The sequence below is a fragment of the Dipodomys ordii genome, unplaced genomic scaffold (assembly GCF_000151885.1).
Source record: "Dipodomys ordii isolate 6190 unplaced genomic scaffold, Dord_2.0 Scaffold119, whole genome shotgun sequence".
NCBI lineage: Eukaryota > Metazoa > Chordata > Mammalia > Rodentia > Heteromyidae > Dipodomys > Dipodomys ordii.
The window spans coordinates 4,843,131-4,862,219 of record NW_012267335.1 but is presented as its reverse complement, the minus strand read 5'-3'; the positions used below and the strand labels follow the sequence as shown (position 1 = coordinate 4,862,219).

Here is a 19,089-nt window from a genome sequence, read left to right as displayed (position 1 = left end):
TGCTGAGGGGTGTTTTTATTTCCCTCGCAGGACTGTGCTGCTGCTGGCTGGACAGACACGATCTCCAAAGGCCTCTGCTGCTTTGGTTTCTGGGAGGGGCTTCCCTGGGGCAGTGACACAGGCTGGATTGTGGCTGGTGAACTCTCCAGCTCTGCAGACCTGGAGCCACGCCGCCTCTCTCTGCTTTCAGTTCTTCAGGGGAGAATACAGGCGAAGGAATGCAGGACATGTGGTATTCTGATATGCTGACTTCTGTGAACCGAGGCGTTTTCGCTGCTCTCTCCTCGAGTGCCTAAAGAGTCATTCTCCAAAAGGAAGTCAAGACTCTTCCGTGGGAATCTTCTCAGCCAAGGCAGAACCACTAGAGTCACGAAAGGAGACAGGAATGAGGCCGACTGCCACCTATTTGTCTGAGCTCTGTTCCATGCAATTTTTGTTCCCAGAGGGACTTTTACTTCCCAGCCAGGGTAAGCTTTGTCCCCATGCATTTCCGGCCCTCATGGCCTTGACTTGTCACCCCTACTAGCCTCCTGAAATAGGGAGTTAGGGTCTGGCCCGTGCCGTGTTGGCCACATGGTGGATGGTAGGGTCTGCCATCTTGTCTTCGTGGTGGGGGAAGGTGAAGCCCCCACCTCCAGGTGATGGGCGGGCCTGGATCTCTGGAGGCAGGGGTGGGCACTTGGCTGATAGGTTACTAAAACATCAGTCAATCCAGTGCCTGTGACTGGGAGCTTCCTGTGACCCTGCCCCCTGATCTGACCCTATTCAGGCCTCGACCAGCCCAGCCGCCATTACACCATCCACGTGTTTCCGTGTTTATGTCCTGTCTCCTGTCTCCTGTGTGCCATGTCAGCTCTCCATTGAAGCTGAATCGATTTGTTACTATTGTTTTTGTTCCTTCTTTCCTCTCTAGCCTTCATGGCTCAGTTTCCTAACGTGTGAAGTGTATTTGCTGACTGCTGGTCTTTGAGACAGGGAGTCTCTGGCCTTATAATAAACACTCCAAGATCTCTCAAAATGTGGCTTCTCTTACAACACTCCCACCCCAAGAGCCACAAGTTGTTTAATCCCTTTCTGTCGCCCAGGTGCTCTGCCGACTTCCCGCATGGACGAGTCTTCTGTCCAGCCTTGATTTCTGTGTGGGGCTTTGTACGTACGCATGTATCCATCTCTCAATTGAATCTGTAGCTCAGCCAGAGGATGGAGAAGGGGGAAGGAAGCCACTTTTTATTTCCCTACAAAGGTTACATATGCTGAAGGAACATGTTAGCATGTAGGAGGATACGATCGACAGTGTTCGTTCTTAGCACACGTTTCCCTTGGATTCGAGTCACCCATTTCCTATGTCTGCCTTCAGAGCAACTGGCATATGTGTTCTTGGGTCTCAGAGACCTCACAGAGTCCTCTGTGCACCGACAGCTCTGAGCACACAGCTTCTAGTCCCTGTGTTTTTAACTGAAGAAAGGGAAAAGAACTGGAAAATTGTGGGATGGAGAGCCAAGTGATGAAGGCGCTGAGCAGAGGGATGAAAGTGTCATTTTCCCTCTGGAATGGAAGATTGGGGTGCCTTATGTCCCTTAGATCAACCTCTGTTCCAACATGCAGTGCATTTAACAAATTATTCCTCCCAGGCCTTCTGGGCAGACTACAGGCAGCAATTCTGAAACTACAGGTTGTTTGCTGGGAAATAGACCTGAGTGCTAAAAAGTGAAGCCATTTTTTTTTTAATCTTACGCCATGGTGCTGGGAGTGTTTTTGATCTGGTGCCGGTGTCTACCGTGGATCTTTAATCTCATCATTTGCACATTTTACCTTATGTGTGTTATTACTCAGTCCAAAATTTCAAAAGTCCTGACCCCATCAGCAGTGACTTCTGATACATGTTTACAAGTTCACTTCTGTCACCTGAAAGTCCCTTCCCATCAACCCCCAAGCCCTGCTCCCAAGGCCACCCCCAATTCACTTAGCCTCTGGCCACAGCATTTCTGGGTATGAGCTTGTAATGGGCAAAGCCCTCCAGATTTTGAAATGCTGGAGTTTTTTTAAAGAGCTCCCCAAATTAATGTTCAGATCATCTATCCACCAGAGGGAGCTAGAGAGTCAGAATAACTAGGCCAGGCTGGCCTTAGCCAACCTCCCACCAAGATAGAGGAGGACCAGGATTCTGACTCACACCCACCAAGATACAGGAGGACCAGGATTCTGACTCACACCGACAAGAACCCATTTCATGGCTCCAAGGGCGGACGGTGAGCTCTCCCTGCAATCAGGTGGGGTTCGGGCTTTATGGCTCTTTCTTTCTTTACAGCGGTACCCAGGTTGAAACTCAGGATGCTTGACAGGCAGGGGCTGTACAGCAGAGCAGCCCTTTGGCAACTGATGATATTTGAGAGTTCTACTTCTTGCCTGAGCCACAATCTGCCTGTAGGCTGGGATGACCGGCACTTACCACCATGCCCAGTTTTGCCTGTTGACTGTGCGTCTTGGGTGTTTTTCTGTCAGGCTGGCTTGGAACCTTGATCCTCCTCATTTTAGTCTCCCATATGCCCAGGATTATAGATATGAGCCACCAGCCTTTGGACTTTGCATTTCTTAATCATAAAGCAGACATGCTTTAATGATTAGGGGCAACCGACTTTGGAGGGGTGTTAGCATAAATAAAGGTCTAGGATGGAAACGGACATGGCAGATTTTCAAGAACTTAGAAATGAATAGGCAGGGCACTGCTGACATACAGAAAAGACAGAGAAAGACTCACCTGCGGGCCTGGGGTGCGGCTTGGTCAGCAGAGCACGGGGGTGGGGGTGGATATCAGATCCCACGTCCTTGCTCAGGCAGCTCTGCCAGGGCGACGTCTGCGCCCACAACTCACATCACTCTCCTCTCTCTCCTCTCTCATGTCCTGCCCCGCAGCAGGGTGACACCCAGACACTTCAGAGGGCTGGCAGGCCTCCCCTCTGTCCCTCAGCTGCTTGTTTCTGGGCCTAGCTGCAGCTAGGCACGCTCTTCAGGCAGGCCAAACCAGCTCCCACCTCCAGGGCTGTGTGCCCGCAACCTCTCTGTGGATCCTCTTCCTCAAGATGATGCTCTCACCCTCTCCAGGGTCCTCCATCTGCCAGGCCTCCTTCCCGTGATGGGTCAAATAACCTCCACACCTCACCCCTCTCTGTCTGCCAGGCCCAAGGTTGATTTTCTTCATGCGACGTCTCTCCTTGCCATGCAGGTGTGCTGAGGTACACAGCCCGAGCTTTGTGATGGAATGCATTTTGTTTCGTTCACGGAAGGTGTTTGTGAATTAGGTATGTGGTGAATCTAGGCAATTTTATATGCTCACTCTAAGTTTCATACAATGTGTAAGTCAGAATGTGCTAAACTTGCCTTAAAGTTTTCTGTGGTGCCCAAGCAGGAAGTGTGTAGAGAAATCCAGTGTTTCCTCTTGAAGCTGTGGAAGGATCATTGGCTTGGATGGGTAGCGGACGAAATAGCTCCTCTCTGCTTGCATCCACTACCTGAACAAAAAAGAAAACCACGAAGCAACATTGTTGAAACCCTGGCTGTGGTGTTGAATCACAAAACATCTTATTTACTACATTTTTGCTTTACTGATTGCTATGAAGTTCTGTTAAACTAGATTTGCACTCATGCTACAAGCCCCTCTACATGAATATTCTTTTTCATATTTATTTAAGCAGGGTTTTTTTGTACCTTGCCCTCTTAGCTTTTCTTTTCTGATCAAAGGTAAAGCTTTGTCACTTCCAACTTTTTGCTGATTAATTTGGAGATAAAAAAATCTCACAGGGTTGAGCTACTATCTTCAGATCTCAGCCTCCTGAGGAGCTAGGATTATAGGCATGAGCTACCAGCACCCAGCTTCAGTTATTTATGTATTACTTGTTTGTTTCTGTTGTTGAAGAATCTAATACCTCAGGAGGAATTCACCATCAATGAAGCCAGAATTATTTTCCCACTTATCACCCTACTGCTAAAGCTAACTGTTTATGTACAGACTCCTGCCTTGATGTGGGCTATTAGCATATTAAAGTATATTTACTGAAACCAGATCCACGATTTGAAAGACATATAATTTAAATATCCATGAAAATTCAAACATGAATTCTTTGAAAACAGTGTAATTGAGGGGGGGAAAGTTAAAATGACACTCTTAGCTAAATTGTTTTTTCCCTAATTTGCACTCATTGTGAAGAGCTCTTAACATGAGATTAAGACAAATTTCTTGAACTTCTTGAAAATTTCGAAGTGTGCCCCACAGTCTTGCAAACTGAAGGCACAGTTGTGTGTGACACACTGCTAGGAGTTATTTATCTTGCAGAATAGAGACTCAACAGCCATTTCCGCCACTGCGGTGGCCATTTTAACTCTGATTCTATGAGTTTGACTCTTTTAGGCCTTTGTATAAGTGAAGCCTTGCAGTGTTTGCTGTACAAGCGATGGAATATTATTCAGCCTTTCAAAAGAAGGTTAACTGCTTCTGCAACAGGCACAGTTGACTCCACTTAATTCTAGACACACAGCAGACTAGTCTTACGTTGAATCTGAGATTGCACATATATTATGAGTTACCATAGTTATAAACAGTTCATTCACACCCATGTGTGCATGCACACACACACACACACACACACACACACACACACACACACACACACACACACACCGGAGCTAAACTTTTCCTCTTTGGATTTCTTTTTCTTTTTTTTAAAGTTGAAGTTTACAATATCCTTATATAATATGTATCCTTACTACAGTTGAACTGCAGCTTCTCCCATGTTTCAAACTGTGTTCAAACCCTCCATGTCACATCCCCTAAGGAATCGATCCTGGTTTGCCTTTCCCATCCGTCAGCAACTGCCAGTTTGCTTTTTGCCTCTGCAGACTCACCCGTTCTGAACACGCAGTAGAAAAGGGATTTGTTCAATTTTTATTTAGTATGTTCAATGTGTTTTGGGGGTTCATCTAAGTTGTAGTTGTGTTAATACTCTGTTCCTGTGCATTGCTGAATAATACCCCTTGAGCCCATCACAGTTTCTGTCTCCATCATCTACTGCTGGGCATGTAAAACTGTTTTTTATTTTTGGATACTACATGTTGTGCTAAGATAAATGCTGTGTGTATGTTTCTGCGGGGACATGATTTCATTTTCTTGGGTGTACCCCTAAGAGTAGAATTGCTGGTTCCTACGCTAGCTCTGTTTAACTTTTTCAGGAAGTGTCAAACTTTCTCCTGGTGACGACTTCATTTATACTTCTTTCATGCCTACAATCCCCTCACATCTCCAGATCCTCACTAACACTTATTTTTACTTTTTTTTGGGGGGGGGGTCTGTTGGGCTTGAACTCTGGGTCTGGGCGCTGTCCCTCAGCTCTTCAGTTAAGGGCATGTGCTCTACCACTTGAGCCACAGCGCCACTTCTGGTTTTCTGAGTGGTTTATTGGAGATAAGAGTCTCATAGACTTTCTTGCCTGAGCTGGCTTTGAACCGAGATCCTCAGATCTCAGCCTTCTGAGTAGCTAGCATGACAGGCGTGAGCCACCAGTACCCAGGTCTTTGATTTTTAATTAAATCCACCCTAGTAAGTATGAAGTGGCCTCTCATTATGGTTTTGCTATTTTTGTTTTCTCTTTCTTTACTGGGCAGTACTAGCATTTGGATTCAGGGCCTATGGTCACTAAGAGGCTAGCCTCATTGTACTCTGCCTAGATATTGGCCAAGAAGGCCTCTTGTGTGTTTGTCCAGATGGCCTAGGACCAACTTCGTCTCAGCCTCCTAAGTAGCTAGAATTACAGGCATCAGCCTCTAGCACCTAGCTTAGATTGACATTGTTTTCCAGCTGGTTTCTTGGGCGTTTTATCTCAGTGTTGAACACAAATACCTTCCCATCAGTCTCTAAGTCTCCAGGACCTTTGTCTTTACAGGCTTATTAATGCCAATAAACAAAATCTCTTACACTGAACTCCTTTTAAGTGCCCCGCTTCTGTAGGCCGGGTACGCAGTATTTGTAGAATGTAATTGAAAATAAGGGGAATTTTATTCTAGTGAATTTAATTTTTAACACACAGGCATTCCAACAGCTCACATCCATTTTGCTTGATAGAGCAACAATGCACTGGGGTGGATAAGATAATCTCATTTATCAAAGCACTTATTGCAGAATGTAGCATGTAGTAACCCAACTTTAATATCTGTTTAAAATGTTTCCTCTTTGCTGGAACCGTCCGTCTTGTTTGCTTCTCAGGAAACAGGGTCAAGAAACGCTGCGGTTGTCCTGCTCGATTGCCCTGGTTAAATGATTAGGTGAGCTCTTGGCAGGTGCTCCGGATCCTGCCCAGCCAGCCCCTTCCTGCTCTCCACCTGCCCAGGTCGTACCCCCTCCGGGAGTGAGATGTGACAGTTCTGAAACTGTGTGGGGTTTGCATGTATACCACAGTGGACTAGAGGAGTCTAGGAGGAGGAAGTGAGGCCAGCGTCCTTCCCTGTGGGCCCAACTGCAGACACAGAGAAGGGAGATTCAGTTCTTGTACTGGATTGCTGAAGGGAGGGGGCCGGTACAGGATTGTGAGTGGGTACAGGTGAGCTGGGTGTATAGCGGCTCTAGTTTCTTCACATGTGTTTGTTCCTCTGTGATTATCATTGCAGTCGGCATTAATCAGATTCACCTTCGGTGCCAGGCATCCTGAATCGAATCCTTGACAATGGATGTATTCTCAAATCACACAGAAGGGAGGCAACTTGCCCCCCAAGTCCTGCTAGGTCCTTGATCAAATCCTTGAGCAGTTTGTCCTTGGGCAGCTGATATGAGATATGCTCATCATATAAGTCAACTTCTCCTCCTCCACCTCATTCTAATGCTTTTGGGGGAACAGTTTCCTGAAGCAATCCAGGCCACAGAAACTGGCATCCTCGGATTGAAGCTGAGGGTTGTGGGGGGTCCAAGGCTGAGCAGCAGGCCAGGGAAGCCTCAGGAAAAGGCCTGTAACTCTTTAACTAGGATCGCCTCACTTCCTGTTGTGACTAAGCCTCTCAGGTACGACCTGGGCAGGTAGAGAGAAGGAAGGGGCTGGCTGGGCTGGGCAGGTGGAGAGCAGGAAGGGGCTGGCTGGGCTGGGCAGGTGGAGAGCAGGAAGGGGCTGGCTGGGCAGGATCCCCGAGCACCTGCCAAGAGCTCAGTTAACCATTTAACCAGGGCGATCCGGCAAGACAGCCGCAGCATTTCTTGACCCTGTTTCCTGAGAAGCGAACAAGATGGACGGTTCCAGCAAAGAGGAGGAAGAGGAGGAGGAGGAAAGCACATTCACCACCATTTCCCTAGCAGATGATACAGGTAAAGAAGACAAGGATATGTTCTCAATGTTTGTTTGTTTTTTAATTGAGCATTTGTTTTCCTTATTACAATAGTAGACATACTCATCATAGAAAGTTTGAAAAATAGAGCTACAGAAGCAGTTTTTAATTAAGAGCTGTTTTTCTTCCTCTTTTTACATTAAGTGATAATTTTTAAGATTCCCATGGGGTTTGTTACATAGGTTTTTTAAATTTGATCAACAAACAGAAAGTTTAAATGTTCATTTCCTGTAAGTTCAGGAAATACAACCTCAAAGTTATTGCTAATCCTATGATTTTATTGCCTTTATTGAGTTATAGTCCAATTATTTTCTACTTTATCAAAACATACTGTCATTTGTGAAAAATGATGTAGTATATTCTACAAGGAACTTGAAGAATTCTTTCTGACAATAAGGACAAAGTTCACCAAATTTAACAAAGGAAGAGTGAAACCGGTTTTTCTTTTCTAAGATTCAAATGGGAGGAATAAGTGTACCTCATTCAATATTTCAGAGCAAATAGTGCTGAATTGTGTGATATTAAAAAGAAGTACTTCAAATCTAAAGCCCCCAAATCTTGGTGTGTGTGTGTGTGTGTGTGTGTGTGTGTGTGTGTGTGTGTGTGTGTGTGTGTGTGGTTTTCTGCCCAATTTCCTTCAGTACAATAATAGCAAGAAGCCAGCAAGACTGCAACTAAGCCATGGGGGCTGGTGATTTTGATTAACAGCGAGCAGAGCATGAATATTTAACAACAAGCACTCTTTCCTGCAGCCATGGTTCTCTCCTTTCTCTCTAACTGCTCGGATTCCAAAACGTGTCTTTCTAACGTGCAGCCAGACACTTCCCAGGATCCACCTGGAGCTCCGAGCCCCCGCCCTGCATCCACATGCCGGGGTCTCTGGGAAGGAAAGAGAGGGCATTTTAGCTTTCCTAAGAGGGGGAAGGGCACAGGTCTGGGGACTGCTGAGCAGGTGGAATGTTGCTATCTGTTCGGTGCTGTTCTCACCAGGGTGTTTTAGAAAATGACAGAGCTGCTGAAGGCTGTGAAGAAAGCAAAGACAGAGGGACACGTGCTTCTTAGCCAATGGAAGGCAGCGCAGCAAACCTCCTGAGCCACAGAGCCCCATACACCGTGGGTGCAGGCGGTGCCACTCCCGTGTGTGTGTTTGCTCAGAACACAGCTCAGCTCACAGTTCTTCTGCACTGTAATATGGGCAGAGGTAATGAAAAACCGTTGGAGGTGTTGAGCCTGTTGTGTTTTCTTTTGTCGTGGTGGGGCTTGAACTCTGGGCCTGGGTGCTGTCTCAGTTCTTCAGCCCAAGGCTAGCTCTCTACCACTTGAACCACAGCGCCACTTCTGGTTTTCTGAGTGGTTTATTGGAGATAAGAGTCTCATGGACTTTCGTGCCCAGGCTTGCTTTGAACCGAGATCCTCAGATCTCAGCCTCCTAGGTAACTAGGATTACAGGTGTGAGCCACTGGCACTGGCCTGAGCCCTTTTAAAATCATTCTTATCTACCCTTAACCACACCCTTAGATTTAAAACTTCATACACTTGCTGTCTTTTGTGATGAGAACACTTGAGATCTACCCTGTTAGTAATTCTAAGTATATAATACACTGTAGTCACCACTATCTACAAATTCATTCTTCCTCACTGAAATTCTCATCCTTTCCACAACATCTCCCCCAATCTTCTACTTTCCAACTGCTGGTCACCCCCATTTTATTGTCTGTTGCAAAGAGTTTGACTTTTTTTTTCTAGATGCTATCCATAAGTACTGTCTAGCCTCTCTCATCCAACATGATCAACCACTGATTCTTGTGGACTTGATGCTGAAAATGTCACCCAAACCTGCTTTGCTCCCTCCCTGCATGAACCCCAGCACTAACCTCTCAGCTATCTCAATTCCTATCTTCCCACGTCTGTCCTCACCTTGACCACAACCCTCCCCGCTCTGCAGTGAGCAATCAGAACCCACCACATCTTGCTGGGTGAAGTCTGACCCTGAGTTGGGCTCCCTGGCCCAGGCCCTTGCCCGGACTTCAATGCCACTTCCTGACCCACAGTGTGGTCCCAGTGGGAGACACTTCATGCTCCGTGTACCATTTATGCCTCTGCTTTTGGCTGCCTCCCCCTTGGCCTGGACTAATATCACAGGCCTTGGTTCTTGGCTGGCCAGGTCTGGCTCCCGTAACCCCGCACCTCGAGCTACCCCATAACCCTTCACTAGGTTCATCCCTTAACACCACACTCCTCTCCTCCAGAAAACCTTTCTTTCATCTCCCCAGACTATTAGGAATCAACTCAGCAAGGAAAGATGAAATTTATCCGTTCTATTCCACAGCACCAGTGTGTATGTGTGTGTGTGTGTGTGTGTACATGTGTGTGCAAGTGTATGAATGTGTGCAAGTGCATGCATGAGTGTGTGAATGTGTGAGTGCGAGTGTGTGTGAAGACAGATTCTACCCAACAGACTTAACTTCTAGAAGACGGAGGCTGGTTTAGGCACTCAGCCTGTATCAGTGCCAGTTTCAGGGCCTGTCACTAGTATAGCACCTGAAACACTGCCATGGATTCTCAACACTTTTGTTATTGTGTGTGTGTTTTTTTTTTTAATTTTTGATGCCCGTACTGTGGCTTGAATTCAGTGCCCGATGCTTTCATTTGGCTTTTTGTGCTCAGAGCTGGTTTTCTACCAGCTGGTTAATTGGGTTGCTTTGCTCTGTCTCAGCATCCTTCGTAGCTGTGTCTGTGTGTGCCCTGCAAAAGGGCCAGCATGGCCAACCCCAGCTGACTCCGCTCCTGGAATCCGCCTTCCTACATTGCTTCTACCTTGTTTAAGCTTCTTTGCCACCTCCACGTGAGGGTCAATTTAGTTCTGTTTCCAGAAGGCATTTATTGAGCAGCTACTTGTATAGGTGATGTGTTGGCAGGATCTGCCCGCTGGGAGACTTGGCACAGGCAGAGTGGCAAGAAGGGCTCACGGCAGGAAATGCCCGCAGTCAATGTGTTACGCTCACACGGTATCTCACCTCCCTGAGCCTCAGTGTGCCCCATCGTAAGAGGCCTCAGAACCCCTTTGAAGTCTGCGTTGGTGAGGGAGGTGTCCTGAGCTGGTCCTGCACACGGGGAGCATGTGGTGTATTCATTTCCTCCGCTCCCTATTCAAGGAGCTCAGAGGAAGGGTGCGCATCCATCTGTTCCCATGGTAACGATGGGGTCCTGTGGACATTGTCCTCCAAGCCACGACTGTGTCCTGTGGACACTGTCCCCCAAGCCAGGGCGGTGGCGGTGCATGTGAGCCAGCTCTCGGCTGAAGAGCACGGTTCTTTTCTGCTCTGCACAGCAGAGCCCCGCTGGCCCCTTGGCCGGCCCTCTGCACCCTCCCGTCCACAGCCTGTCCACTGCTCTCCTTTGTGACCCGGCCTGTGTCCTGACCCTGCTTTGGAAAGTTGCTCTTCACTCACAGTCAGAACCGGGCCTGGCTGCTTTCGGCGTTAGCCAATTAGCCCCCATTGTCAGGTTGTCATGTTTCCTGGACAAGTGGCACAATTGCTGTGTGCTTTTATTCCGTGCCACACTCCAGCGCTGTACAGAAACTGTAACAGTGCCCTCTCGCGCCTGAGGCGGCAGGCTGGGTCTGGAAGCTTCCCGAGGGCCATCTGCCACGCCGTGGCCCGGCAGGGCAGGCCCCGCCTTGGTCAGCAGGCCCAGGCTCCTTTCCATCTCATCCACCCATCACGTCCACGCTAGATGAGGAAGGGAACGGATGTGTGCTGCGGCGAGAGGGAGCTGAGCCCTGCAAGAGTCTTGTCCTGGACAAGAGTGAACGGAATGGTTCACAGGTGGCACCTGACTTCTCCATGTCGGCCGTGGCCTGGTGGTAACCCTGCCGGGGGAGGCAGCGTGGCCGGCTGGACGCACCATGGAATTGCCTGTGTCCAGTGAAACAGACCAGGCCCATCTCTGTTCGTGCTCCATCTCCTTGTAATGAATTTGGCTGAGAAGATTCATTTCAGAGATCATTCAGCCGGATGCCAGTGGCTCCCACTTGTTATCCCAGCTACTCAGGAGGCTGAGATTGATCTGGGGAATCGAGGTTCAAAGCCAGCCCAGGCCGAAAATGTGAGCCTTTTATCCATAATGAAGTAGCAAAAAAAAGCCAGAAGTGGAGGTGTGGTTCAAGTAGTAGTACACCAACAGCCTTGAGCACGGCAAGTTAAAAGAGTGCCGGATCAGATCCTGAGTTCAGGCTACAGTACAGACACCGAAGAAGCCAGCCTGGGAAGACAAATTGGAGAGACTCTTATTTCCAATGAACCAGCAAAAAGCTGGATGTGGAGGTGTGGCTAAAGGTGGTAAAGCACCAACCTTGAGTAAAAAAGGCAAGTGAGAGAGTGAAACCCTAAGTTCAAGCCTCTTGTACCAGCACATAGTATATAAACATGTATACACACACACCCATGTATCCACATGCATGTGTATATATGCATACGTGTGCATGCATATGCATGCGTGCACCTATGCATATATGTATGTGTATACACATATATCTGTATGTGTAAATGTGTATGTGTCATTCAAAGGCTATTCAAGATAATTCTCTAGTATGGTGGGAAATTGAAGTCTTCAGTGGAATCAAACAAATATTTTATACCAGCAACGGGAGAATTTTCAACGGATCTTAAATTGGCATTTGGGATCCATGTGTGTATAGATAGCACTGGCATTGTGGAACATCTGTCCCTGGAAGCTGCGGAGAATCGGCACAGCGGTACGGGGAATACCGGCCTTGGCCCAGCAAAACGCCTTAGGCTTTGTGGGGAGGAGGAGGTGGGTGTGTATGGGGGTGTGTGAGTAGCTTCTCAAAGCTCCTGAGGCTCCAGTGCTGGGGCCGAATATATTGCTAGAAACGTCAAGTGTTCTTTCTAAAGAAACACTGAACACTTCTTTCAGGAGAAATCCAGTTAGCTGAAATGAATCATCTAGGAAAGAAAAGAAACTAGTTTGAATAAACAAGCTTGGGAAATTGGAGTGCTGGGCACTCTAAAGGTTTTCTTGATATAGGCAAAGCTCTGATTTTCTCATCACAGGAAAAGTATTAATATTGTGACTCTTCCTGAAACAGACAAATACATCCGTCAGTTGTCAGCAATGGCTTTTACTTTTTCGATCGATTAACAACATGACACAGAACCCGTAAACGTTAGAATTCATCTTAATTTTACACAAAATCTTTATAGTTGTGTTTAGAATTAGTTTCCCAGCTGGCACCTCCACATTCCAGGTGAGCTGAGTGATTTACCTGCGCTCCTGAGCTCGGGAAATGCTGTGTTCTCTTGAGTCTGGTTCCCACTGAGAAGGAAGCGAAGTGGCTGGACTTTCGTTCCACAAAGGCTCTGACTGGGTTGGCTCTTGGAGCCCAGTTCCTCTCCTTCCTGTCTGCCTTGCTCAGAATTTGAGGTTCAGAGACTGATCTCCATAGAGACCCTTAAGCTAGTTTGGGGGTATAGAGAGGAGTGAATCAACCCTCCAACATAGGACAGACTGAATGAAGAAGCTCCAGCTCTAGAAATAAATTGTAAATGATGCCTGAGTCGCGCACGGCTATCCTAGAATTAATATGCGTGTCATCTCAGAACCAAGGTTAGCAGAAAAGTTGTTTCAAGAAGGCAGGCTTTGCTTTCTGAGACTGATTCTGTAGTCATTTTGAATTTTCCACTCTGAGTGCATACAGGGCCCAGGGGCCTCTGTGAATGGCCGGTGGGGACAGCCCGCCTTCCTGTGGCCTTTGTCACAGGGCCTGCCTCCCTGCCACCAGCCTTCTGAGGTTGCTCTTTTCAGTTCTTGCTGACTTTTCTTCCATTTAACTGTTGTTCCCTGTTTACACACACACACACACACACACACACACACACCAGCTTAATGACTTTGGCTCAGAGCATTTGCCATGTGCATGCGTGCCTCTCAATTGCTGTGTGAGAAAGCTTGTATGTTAAAATCGCTTCTTTTCACATCCCTCCTCTGAATCTGTGCTAACCTTTTCCTAGAGGACAAAGCACTCTCCTATTATTTGTTCTTAATATTTTGCTTTCATTTTCATTCTTGCTTATTACAAGGGTAGTGAATTTTCTTAAGGTCTATTTAGCAAGCTCCATTTGTAAAAAAAATTATTTAGATTTAAAAAATGTTTCTTTATAGAATTGTGAAATTCTAAATGACTTCAGTTTCCTGGTGTTGAAATCATCTGTAACTTTCACCGTGGATTTCTGTCCCTTCTGCTTGCAGCCCCTTAGCGGAGTGTAAGCATGAGATTTCCATAAAGGAAGTGATACGGATGTATATTCCGAGTGCCTCTTCAGTGTGCAGGGAAATGTTGATCCTGAAACACTATATTTCTCAGCCCATGCATCTCTATGAAATACTCTGCAATTGCCTGGCATGCATTCCCCAAAGAAAGCACATATTTCAAGGAATCTCTCAACTTTTTTTGCAGCATATTTTTGCTAGCACAAACATTAAGTCCTTTATTGGTCCGTTTTGTAAAGCGAAACATCCTTTTTTATTTTTATTTTTATTTATTTATTTTGGTCCGACTGTGGGGCCTGAACTCTGGGCCTGGGTGCTGTCCCTTAGCTCTTCAGCTCAAGGCTAGTGCTCTACCACTTGAGCCACAGCGCCACTTCCAGCTTTTTTCTTTTTGTTTATGAGGAATCGAACCCAGGGCCTCTTGCATGCAAGGCAAGCGCTCTTCCACTGAGCCACCTTCCCAGCCCCAACATCCTTTTTTTTAATAAGGTGTAGCCATTGATTGTGAGAGTAATTACAGAAGTCCATAGCTAACTGGCCTGGCAGGCTCCAATGGTAACACGTTTCAGGGTTTTTAGATGTGGTTTTGAGAGAGGCAGAAAAAACTACAGGTGTTGCAGGCAGATGACTTGTCCCACATCATTCTGGGTCTTCAGTGACCACTAAGAATCCACTGGTTTCTTTGGAAACACTATATAGCTGTTTGGATACTTGTTACCATGCTGTGTGCGCGTGTGTGCACACTGTGGCTGAGGCTTGAACTCAGGGCCTGGGTGCTGACCTTTAACTTTTTTGTTCAAGGCTGGCATGCTACCACTTGGTCAAACCTCTATGACCAGCTTTTTGGTAGTTAGAGATAAGTCTCATGAGGCTTTGAACTGTGATCCTCAGATTTCAGCTTCCTGAAATGCAGATGCATACCACCACTGCCCAGTTACCAGCCTTTTAAAAAAAGAAAAAGAAAACATCATAACAAGTCCAACTAAGAGAGCTGTTTTAACTATGGCCATACTAATTATTTGGCCTTTGATGACTGATGATCATACAGCATTTGCAAAGAACATGGAGCGTGCTAGGCTGTGGGTAAGACCCAATCTTACACCTGCTGTCCCATCAAATCCCCACCAGTAACATGGTAGAGCATGATTATTCCCATTCCTCAGATTGAAAACAGGCTCAGAATGGCTTAGTGACTTTTTCAAAGCAGATGTTGGATTTTAGCCCAGGTCTTGGTGACTTGAAAGCCTTTATCAGTGACAAAGCATCAGCTAAAATCCACTAGGTAGATAGCACCGCCACTTTATTCTGACTAGGCAGAAGCAATAAGGTGCCTGCATTGCAGGTATTGAATAATGAAGTATGGTCCTGTGGCTACATTATGGGGTCAGTGCTTCAAAAATGTAATCACAGAACCAGAGGGTGCGAAGAGCCCCAGAGATGCTAAAGCAATCTAGGACGTGCTCAGACAGGACAAGTCGAATCAAAAATGGTGTCTATGCTGAGATTGCAAGCATGTAAAAGTAATTTATGTATATGGACTGGGAGGGAAGAAAATCTGGGGAAAATGTGTATTAGTGTGAGGAGAGCCTAGGTGGTTAGATTTCCATGGTGTTATATTTGTGCAATTTTAAAAATACAATCAGCCATAGAGATTTTTCTAAAATAATGCATATGGAAGGAAGGTATTAAAATCCTAATGGGGATGTTGATTTTGAGAAGATTACCAGCCCTTCAGTCATGCATGTCCATCAGCACACAACATCTGCATTTTTTAGTGAAAAGTTGTCATAAGGAATATAAAATATAGAAAGTGAGAACTTTAGCCACAGTTCATGGAAGGCAGATGGTTGAGGGAAGGTGCAGTAACTGTAAAAGCTTCTTCGTGATTTTTTTAAATTTATATATAATTACTGTATAAAACAATCTCAAACTAAACAAACAGTGAAACTACCTTCAAAAGTATTCTCCTAAAAAAAAAAGTATTCTCCTTTATACTGAATAATTGAATAGCATCCTTCGGTTTTCTATGCTCAGGGACTTTCTCCTCCCTGACCACCATCTATTTAACAAATCTTACCTAATGCTCAAATCTCTTTCCAGCTTCATCCGTTGTCTTGGAAGTGTGCCTTCTGGCTGAAATCCTCGGCTGAGAGTCAGACCTGGCATTTGGTGGTCATGTCATTTTAGTCCTCTGTTGGGAACAAAGCCCATAATCTTTACTTGACTTTCGTAAGTCAAGTATGTTGGTACTCTTGAAGATTATAGTTATTACTTCTTGTCCTTGCATTTGTCTAGTGTCTCCTTGCGATCCAGGAGTTTGGTGAGAAACTGCCTGACACTGTGTTCTCTGCATCCCAGCAGACGCTATACAACTTGTTTATCCTTAAACAACTTTGATCCCTTGATTATCAATGCATAGTTTACTCAGTTAGTAGCTAGTAAGGATTTGTGTTGGGGGTGAGGGGAGAAATTTTGAGACTATAATATCCCATTTCATGTCAAACAGTTGGTCTACTTATTTATATCAGCATGGACACATGCGTTTCCAAGTTATTGTGTATATTATATTACTCGGTGTATTTTTGGAGTTGAAGAAGAGCTACATGGTGTCTTCAGATCTTTGAGATATAATGTTAATTTCTAAAATAGCATTTGTGATACTACAACATTTTAATCAAGTGTGCAGATTCTATTCCTGCTGCCTTGAATTATTCAAATTCTCAATTCATATTTTTTCTCCAGCTAAATCAGCCTCCAAAGTTGATTTCCATCAGAGATAAGGCACAGTGATGGGTCAAGGAAGGTTGAATACTCCTTTATTTAATCATCTATGTAACAGTGAGTTAATTTGTGCCTGCTTTGTACCAGGCTTGGAGGCCAGGCTGTAAATTCAGGGCGACTGGGGTCACATTGTAAATCCAGGGTGTCTGAGTCTCAGGCTGGCTACTCCTTTGATGAGTGATTGGAAAGTGGCTGAGGGCTGTCCATGTTTCTCTTCTCATGTGATCAGGAGATAGGATGTTCATCATCCAACACAATTTCATAGGTGTGTTGGTGATATTGTTGTTGTTCTCATAAATACCTGACAAAAACAATGTGAGGAGGTAAGGTTAGATCTGGAATGGTTTCAAACTGTCTCCATGGGTCTTAGGGTGGTGGCCTAGCAGAAATGTCACGGCAGGTAGGGTGCAGCAGAGCAAAGATGCTCACCCTTGCCTGTTGGCTGGAAGCTAAGCTGCAGCTATCAAAGTGCCCACGAGACCTCTTTAGGACGCTACCTCTTCACGGTGGCTAGGTACCTCAGAACAGGTGTTCTAGACCACTGGTTGCACATTGTGCAGCCTTTTACAATCAGCTTGGAGGTCCTGTGATTCTTGGAAAATGCAAATCTCCTAAACAGACATACACGAAGATCATCTGCTAAGTAGAAAACATTACTAAGTAAAGGATAAAGTAAATCCGGAATCAATTTATGTACATGAAGTGAAAGTTAATATTTTGGTTTATGCAACTTTATTAAAGAAAAATAAACCAATTTCTACCAGAGTTAGTAGTTGATCGAGCTCTTATTCATCAATAACCTGCATTATTATTTTATTATTATTATTATTGTTCGGACTTTTGAAAGATTAAAAGTTGATTTTGAAGCAATTTGGCCACTAGAGGTCACCACTATACCATGTCAAAGAGGACAAATCTGATCATGGCTCTCACACATCCTTATCTACTGCCCCCTGTGGCATTCGCAGTGTCTTTTCCTTTACAAGTATCTCAGAGGCATCAGAGACAGAGGTGACACTGGGGTGCCACCAGCTGTCACTCCAGAGTTGTGCACACGTGCACACCCGGAAAAGCACTTCCTTTCTGCCTCTCACTGGCGGCACCGGGAACAGTGATAATTTGAGGAAGATCATAGGAGCTACGAGATGAGACAATGGTGAAAATCTAGTGTCACACCACAAGCACTCGTGTTGGGCTTTTATGACAGAAAGCTGAGAAACTGCCCGGAACCTTAACCAGTCTTCTGGATGATTTCTGGCACCGGCCTTAATAACGGGCCTTCAAGACAGACTTTCTGCTCGCAAGGATTTTAAGACATCAAGATAGGATTTTTCTGTTCAGTTCTAACCGTTGCTTACACCAAACCAGGCAAATCTCCCTATTTTCTTAGCTCGCCTCCCTTACAGACGGTCAGACGCCACCACCATCCCACTGGTGTGGAGCGTTAGCTGTGTTCTTCATAATATATTTTCTATTAGAATAGAATATGCAACTGCTTTTTTGTTTGTTTATTTGGGTACAGGCACGTAGGCTTGAACTCAGGGCGCTGTCCTTTCACTTTTTTGCTCAAGGCTGGTGCTCTACCACTTGTGTCACTTCTGGCTTTTGGGTGGTTAATTGGAGAGAGAGTCTCATGGACTTTTCTGCTCCGACTGTCTTCCTTTCTGACTCCCATTCAGCCTCCTAACTAGAGAGGCTGACAGGTGTGAGAGGCCAGGGCCTGACTTTGCAACGGCTTTAATTTTTTTTAATTCTTATTATAAAGGCGATGTACAGATGCAACTACATTTGCAATCTCATCTGGAGCTGTTCAAGGGAAGCTTAAATAAACACAAAGAAAAGGCAGCACTTTTAGTAATGAGATGAATCACTGCGAATTGCAGATTAATGAGCTCCAAGTATGAGAACACACCTGGTTACACTTGAAAGTTGTCAAAACATCTTCCTTTAACATATTTCACCTTAAAACATTCACAGTGTGTTTCGAACCCGCTTGATTACTTAAGACAAGAGCAAAGGTTTTACATCCATGTGAGAGACCTTGTCAGACAGCACAGAGCGCTTCCTTACAGAAGCCATGGTCACGCAAAGACTTCAATCCAGAAGTCTCCCCATGTCTAGAAAGAAAAAAAAGTAATTTGATGTTCTGATTTAAATGAATTCTAGCACCAATGTTTGTGGATTCCTGTTGACTGGGGCAGAGGTTCCCAAGAAGAGACAATGTTTCTGGAGGTTGACTGTACCACCATGTGACTCCACTGAATACGAATGAGCTTCAACTTTATGTCAGGTGTATTTTACAACTAAAATGTACAAAACTATTTTAGCAGCACAAGGTTTCCGGTGCTCAAACGTTATTTTTTTCAGATCAGTCCTGTGCCAGGGTAAGAACTCGTGGATGTTGAGACTCAAGTATGTCACAATCGTGAGGCACTTTTAATCCTTCCTGTCTGAAGGCTAGTCTCATCCATTCTTGCTACTTTTTTGTGTGCATTCCGATGACAGTGATGTTGGAGTTCTAGTAAATTCCCTCAAACCGTAGATTGCAGCCCCAGCCAAATGTGCAGTGCGCACACACCAGGTGGAGATTTACATTTTAGTGTGCGGGCTTTTAAGAGAATTCAGGCCAAGAGCAGGAGGCAGACCGAGCTGGCC

The 19,089-nt window shown here is 45.6% G+C and overlaps 1 protein-coding gene across 2 annotated transcripts in view; it reads left to right on the top strand.

Annotated features, from left to right (window-relative positions):
• The first annotated feature begins 7,118 nt into the window (after positions 1-7,118).
• The window catches only part of Scoc (short coiled-coil protein), a 21,227-nt gene continuing 9,256 nt past the window's right edge, over positions 7,119-19,089 (top strand). For both annotated transcript variants that reach the window (XM_013029561.1, XM_013029560.1), the window contains exon 1: positions 7,119-7,339. In XM_013029561.1, the coding sequence (XP_012885015.1) occupies positions 7,261-7,339 (79 nt within the window). In that variant the 5' untranslated portion in view covers positions 7,119-7,260. The remainder of the gene's footprint in view (positions 7,340-19,089) is intronic.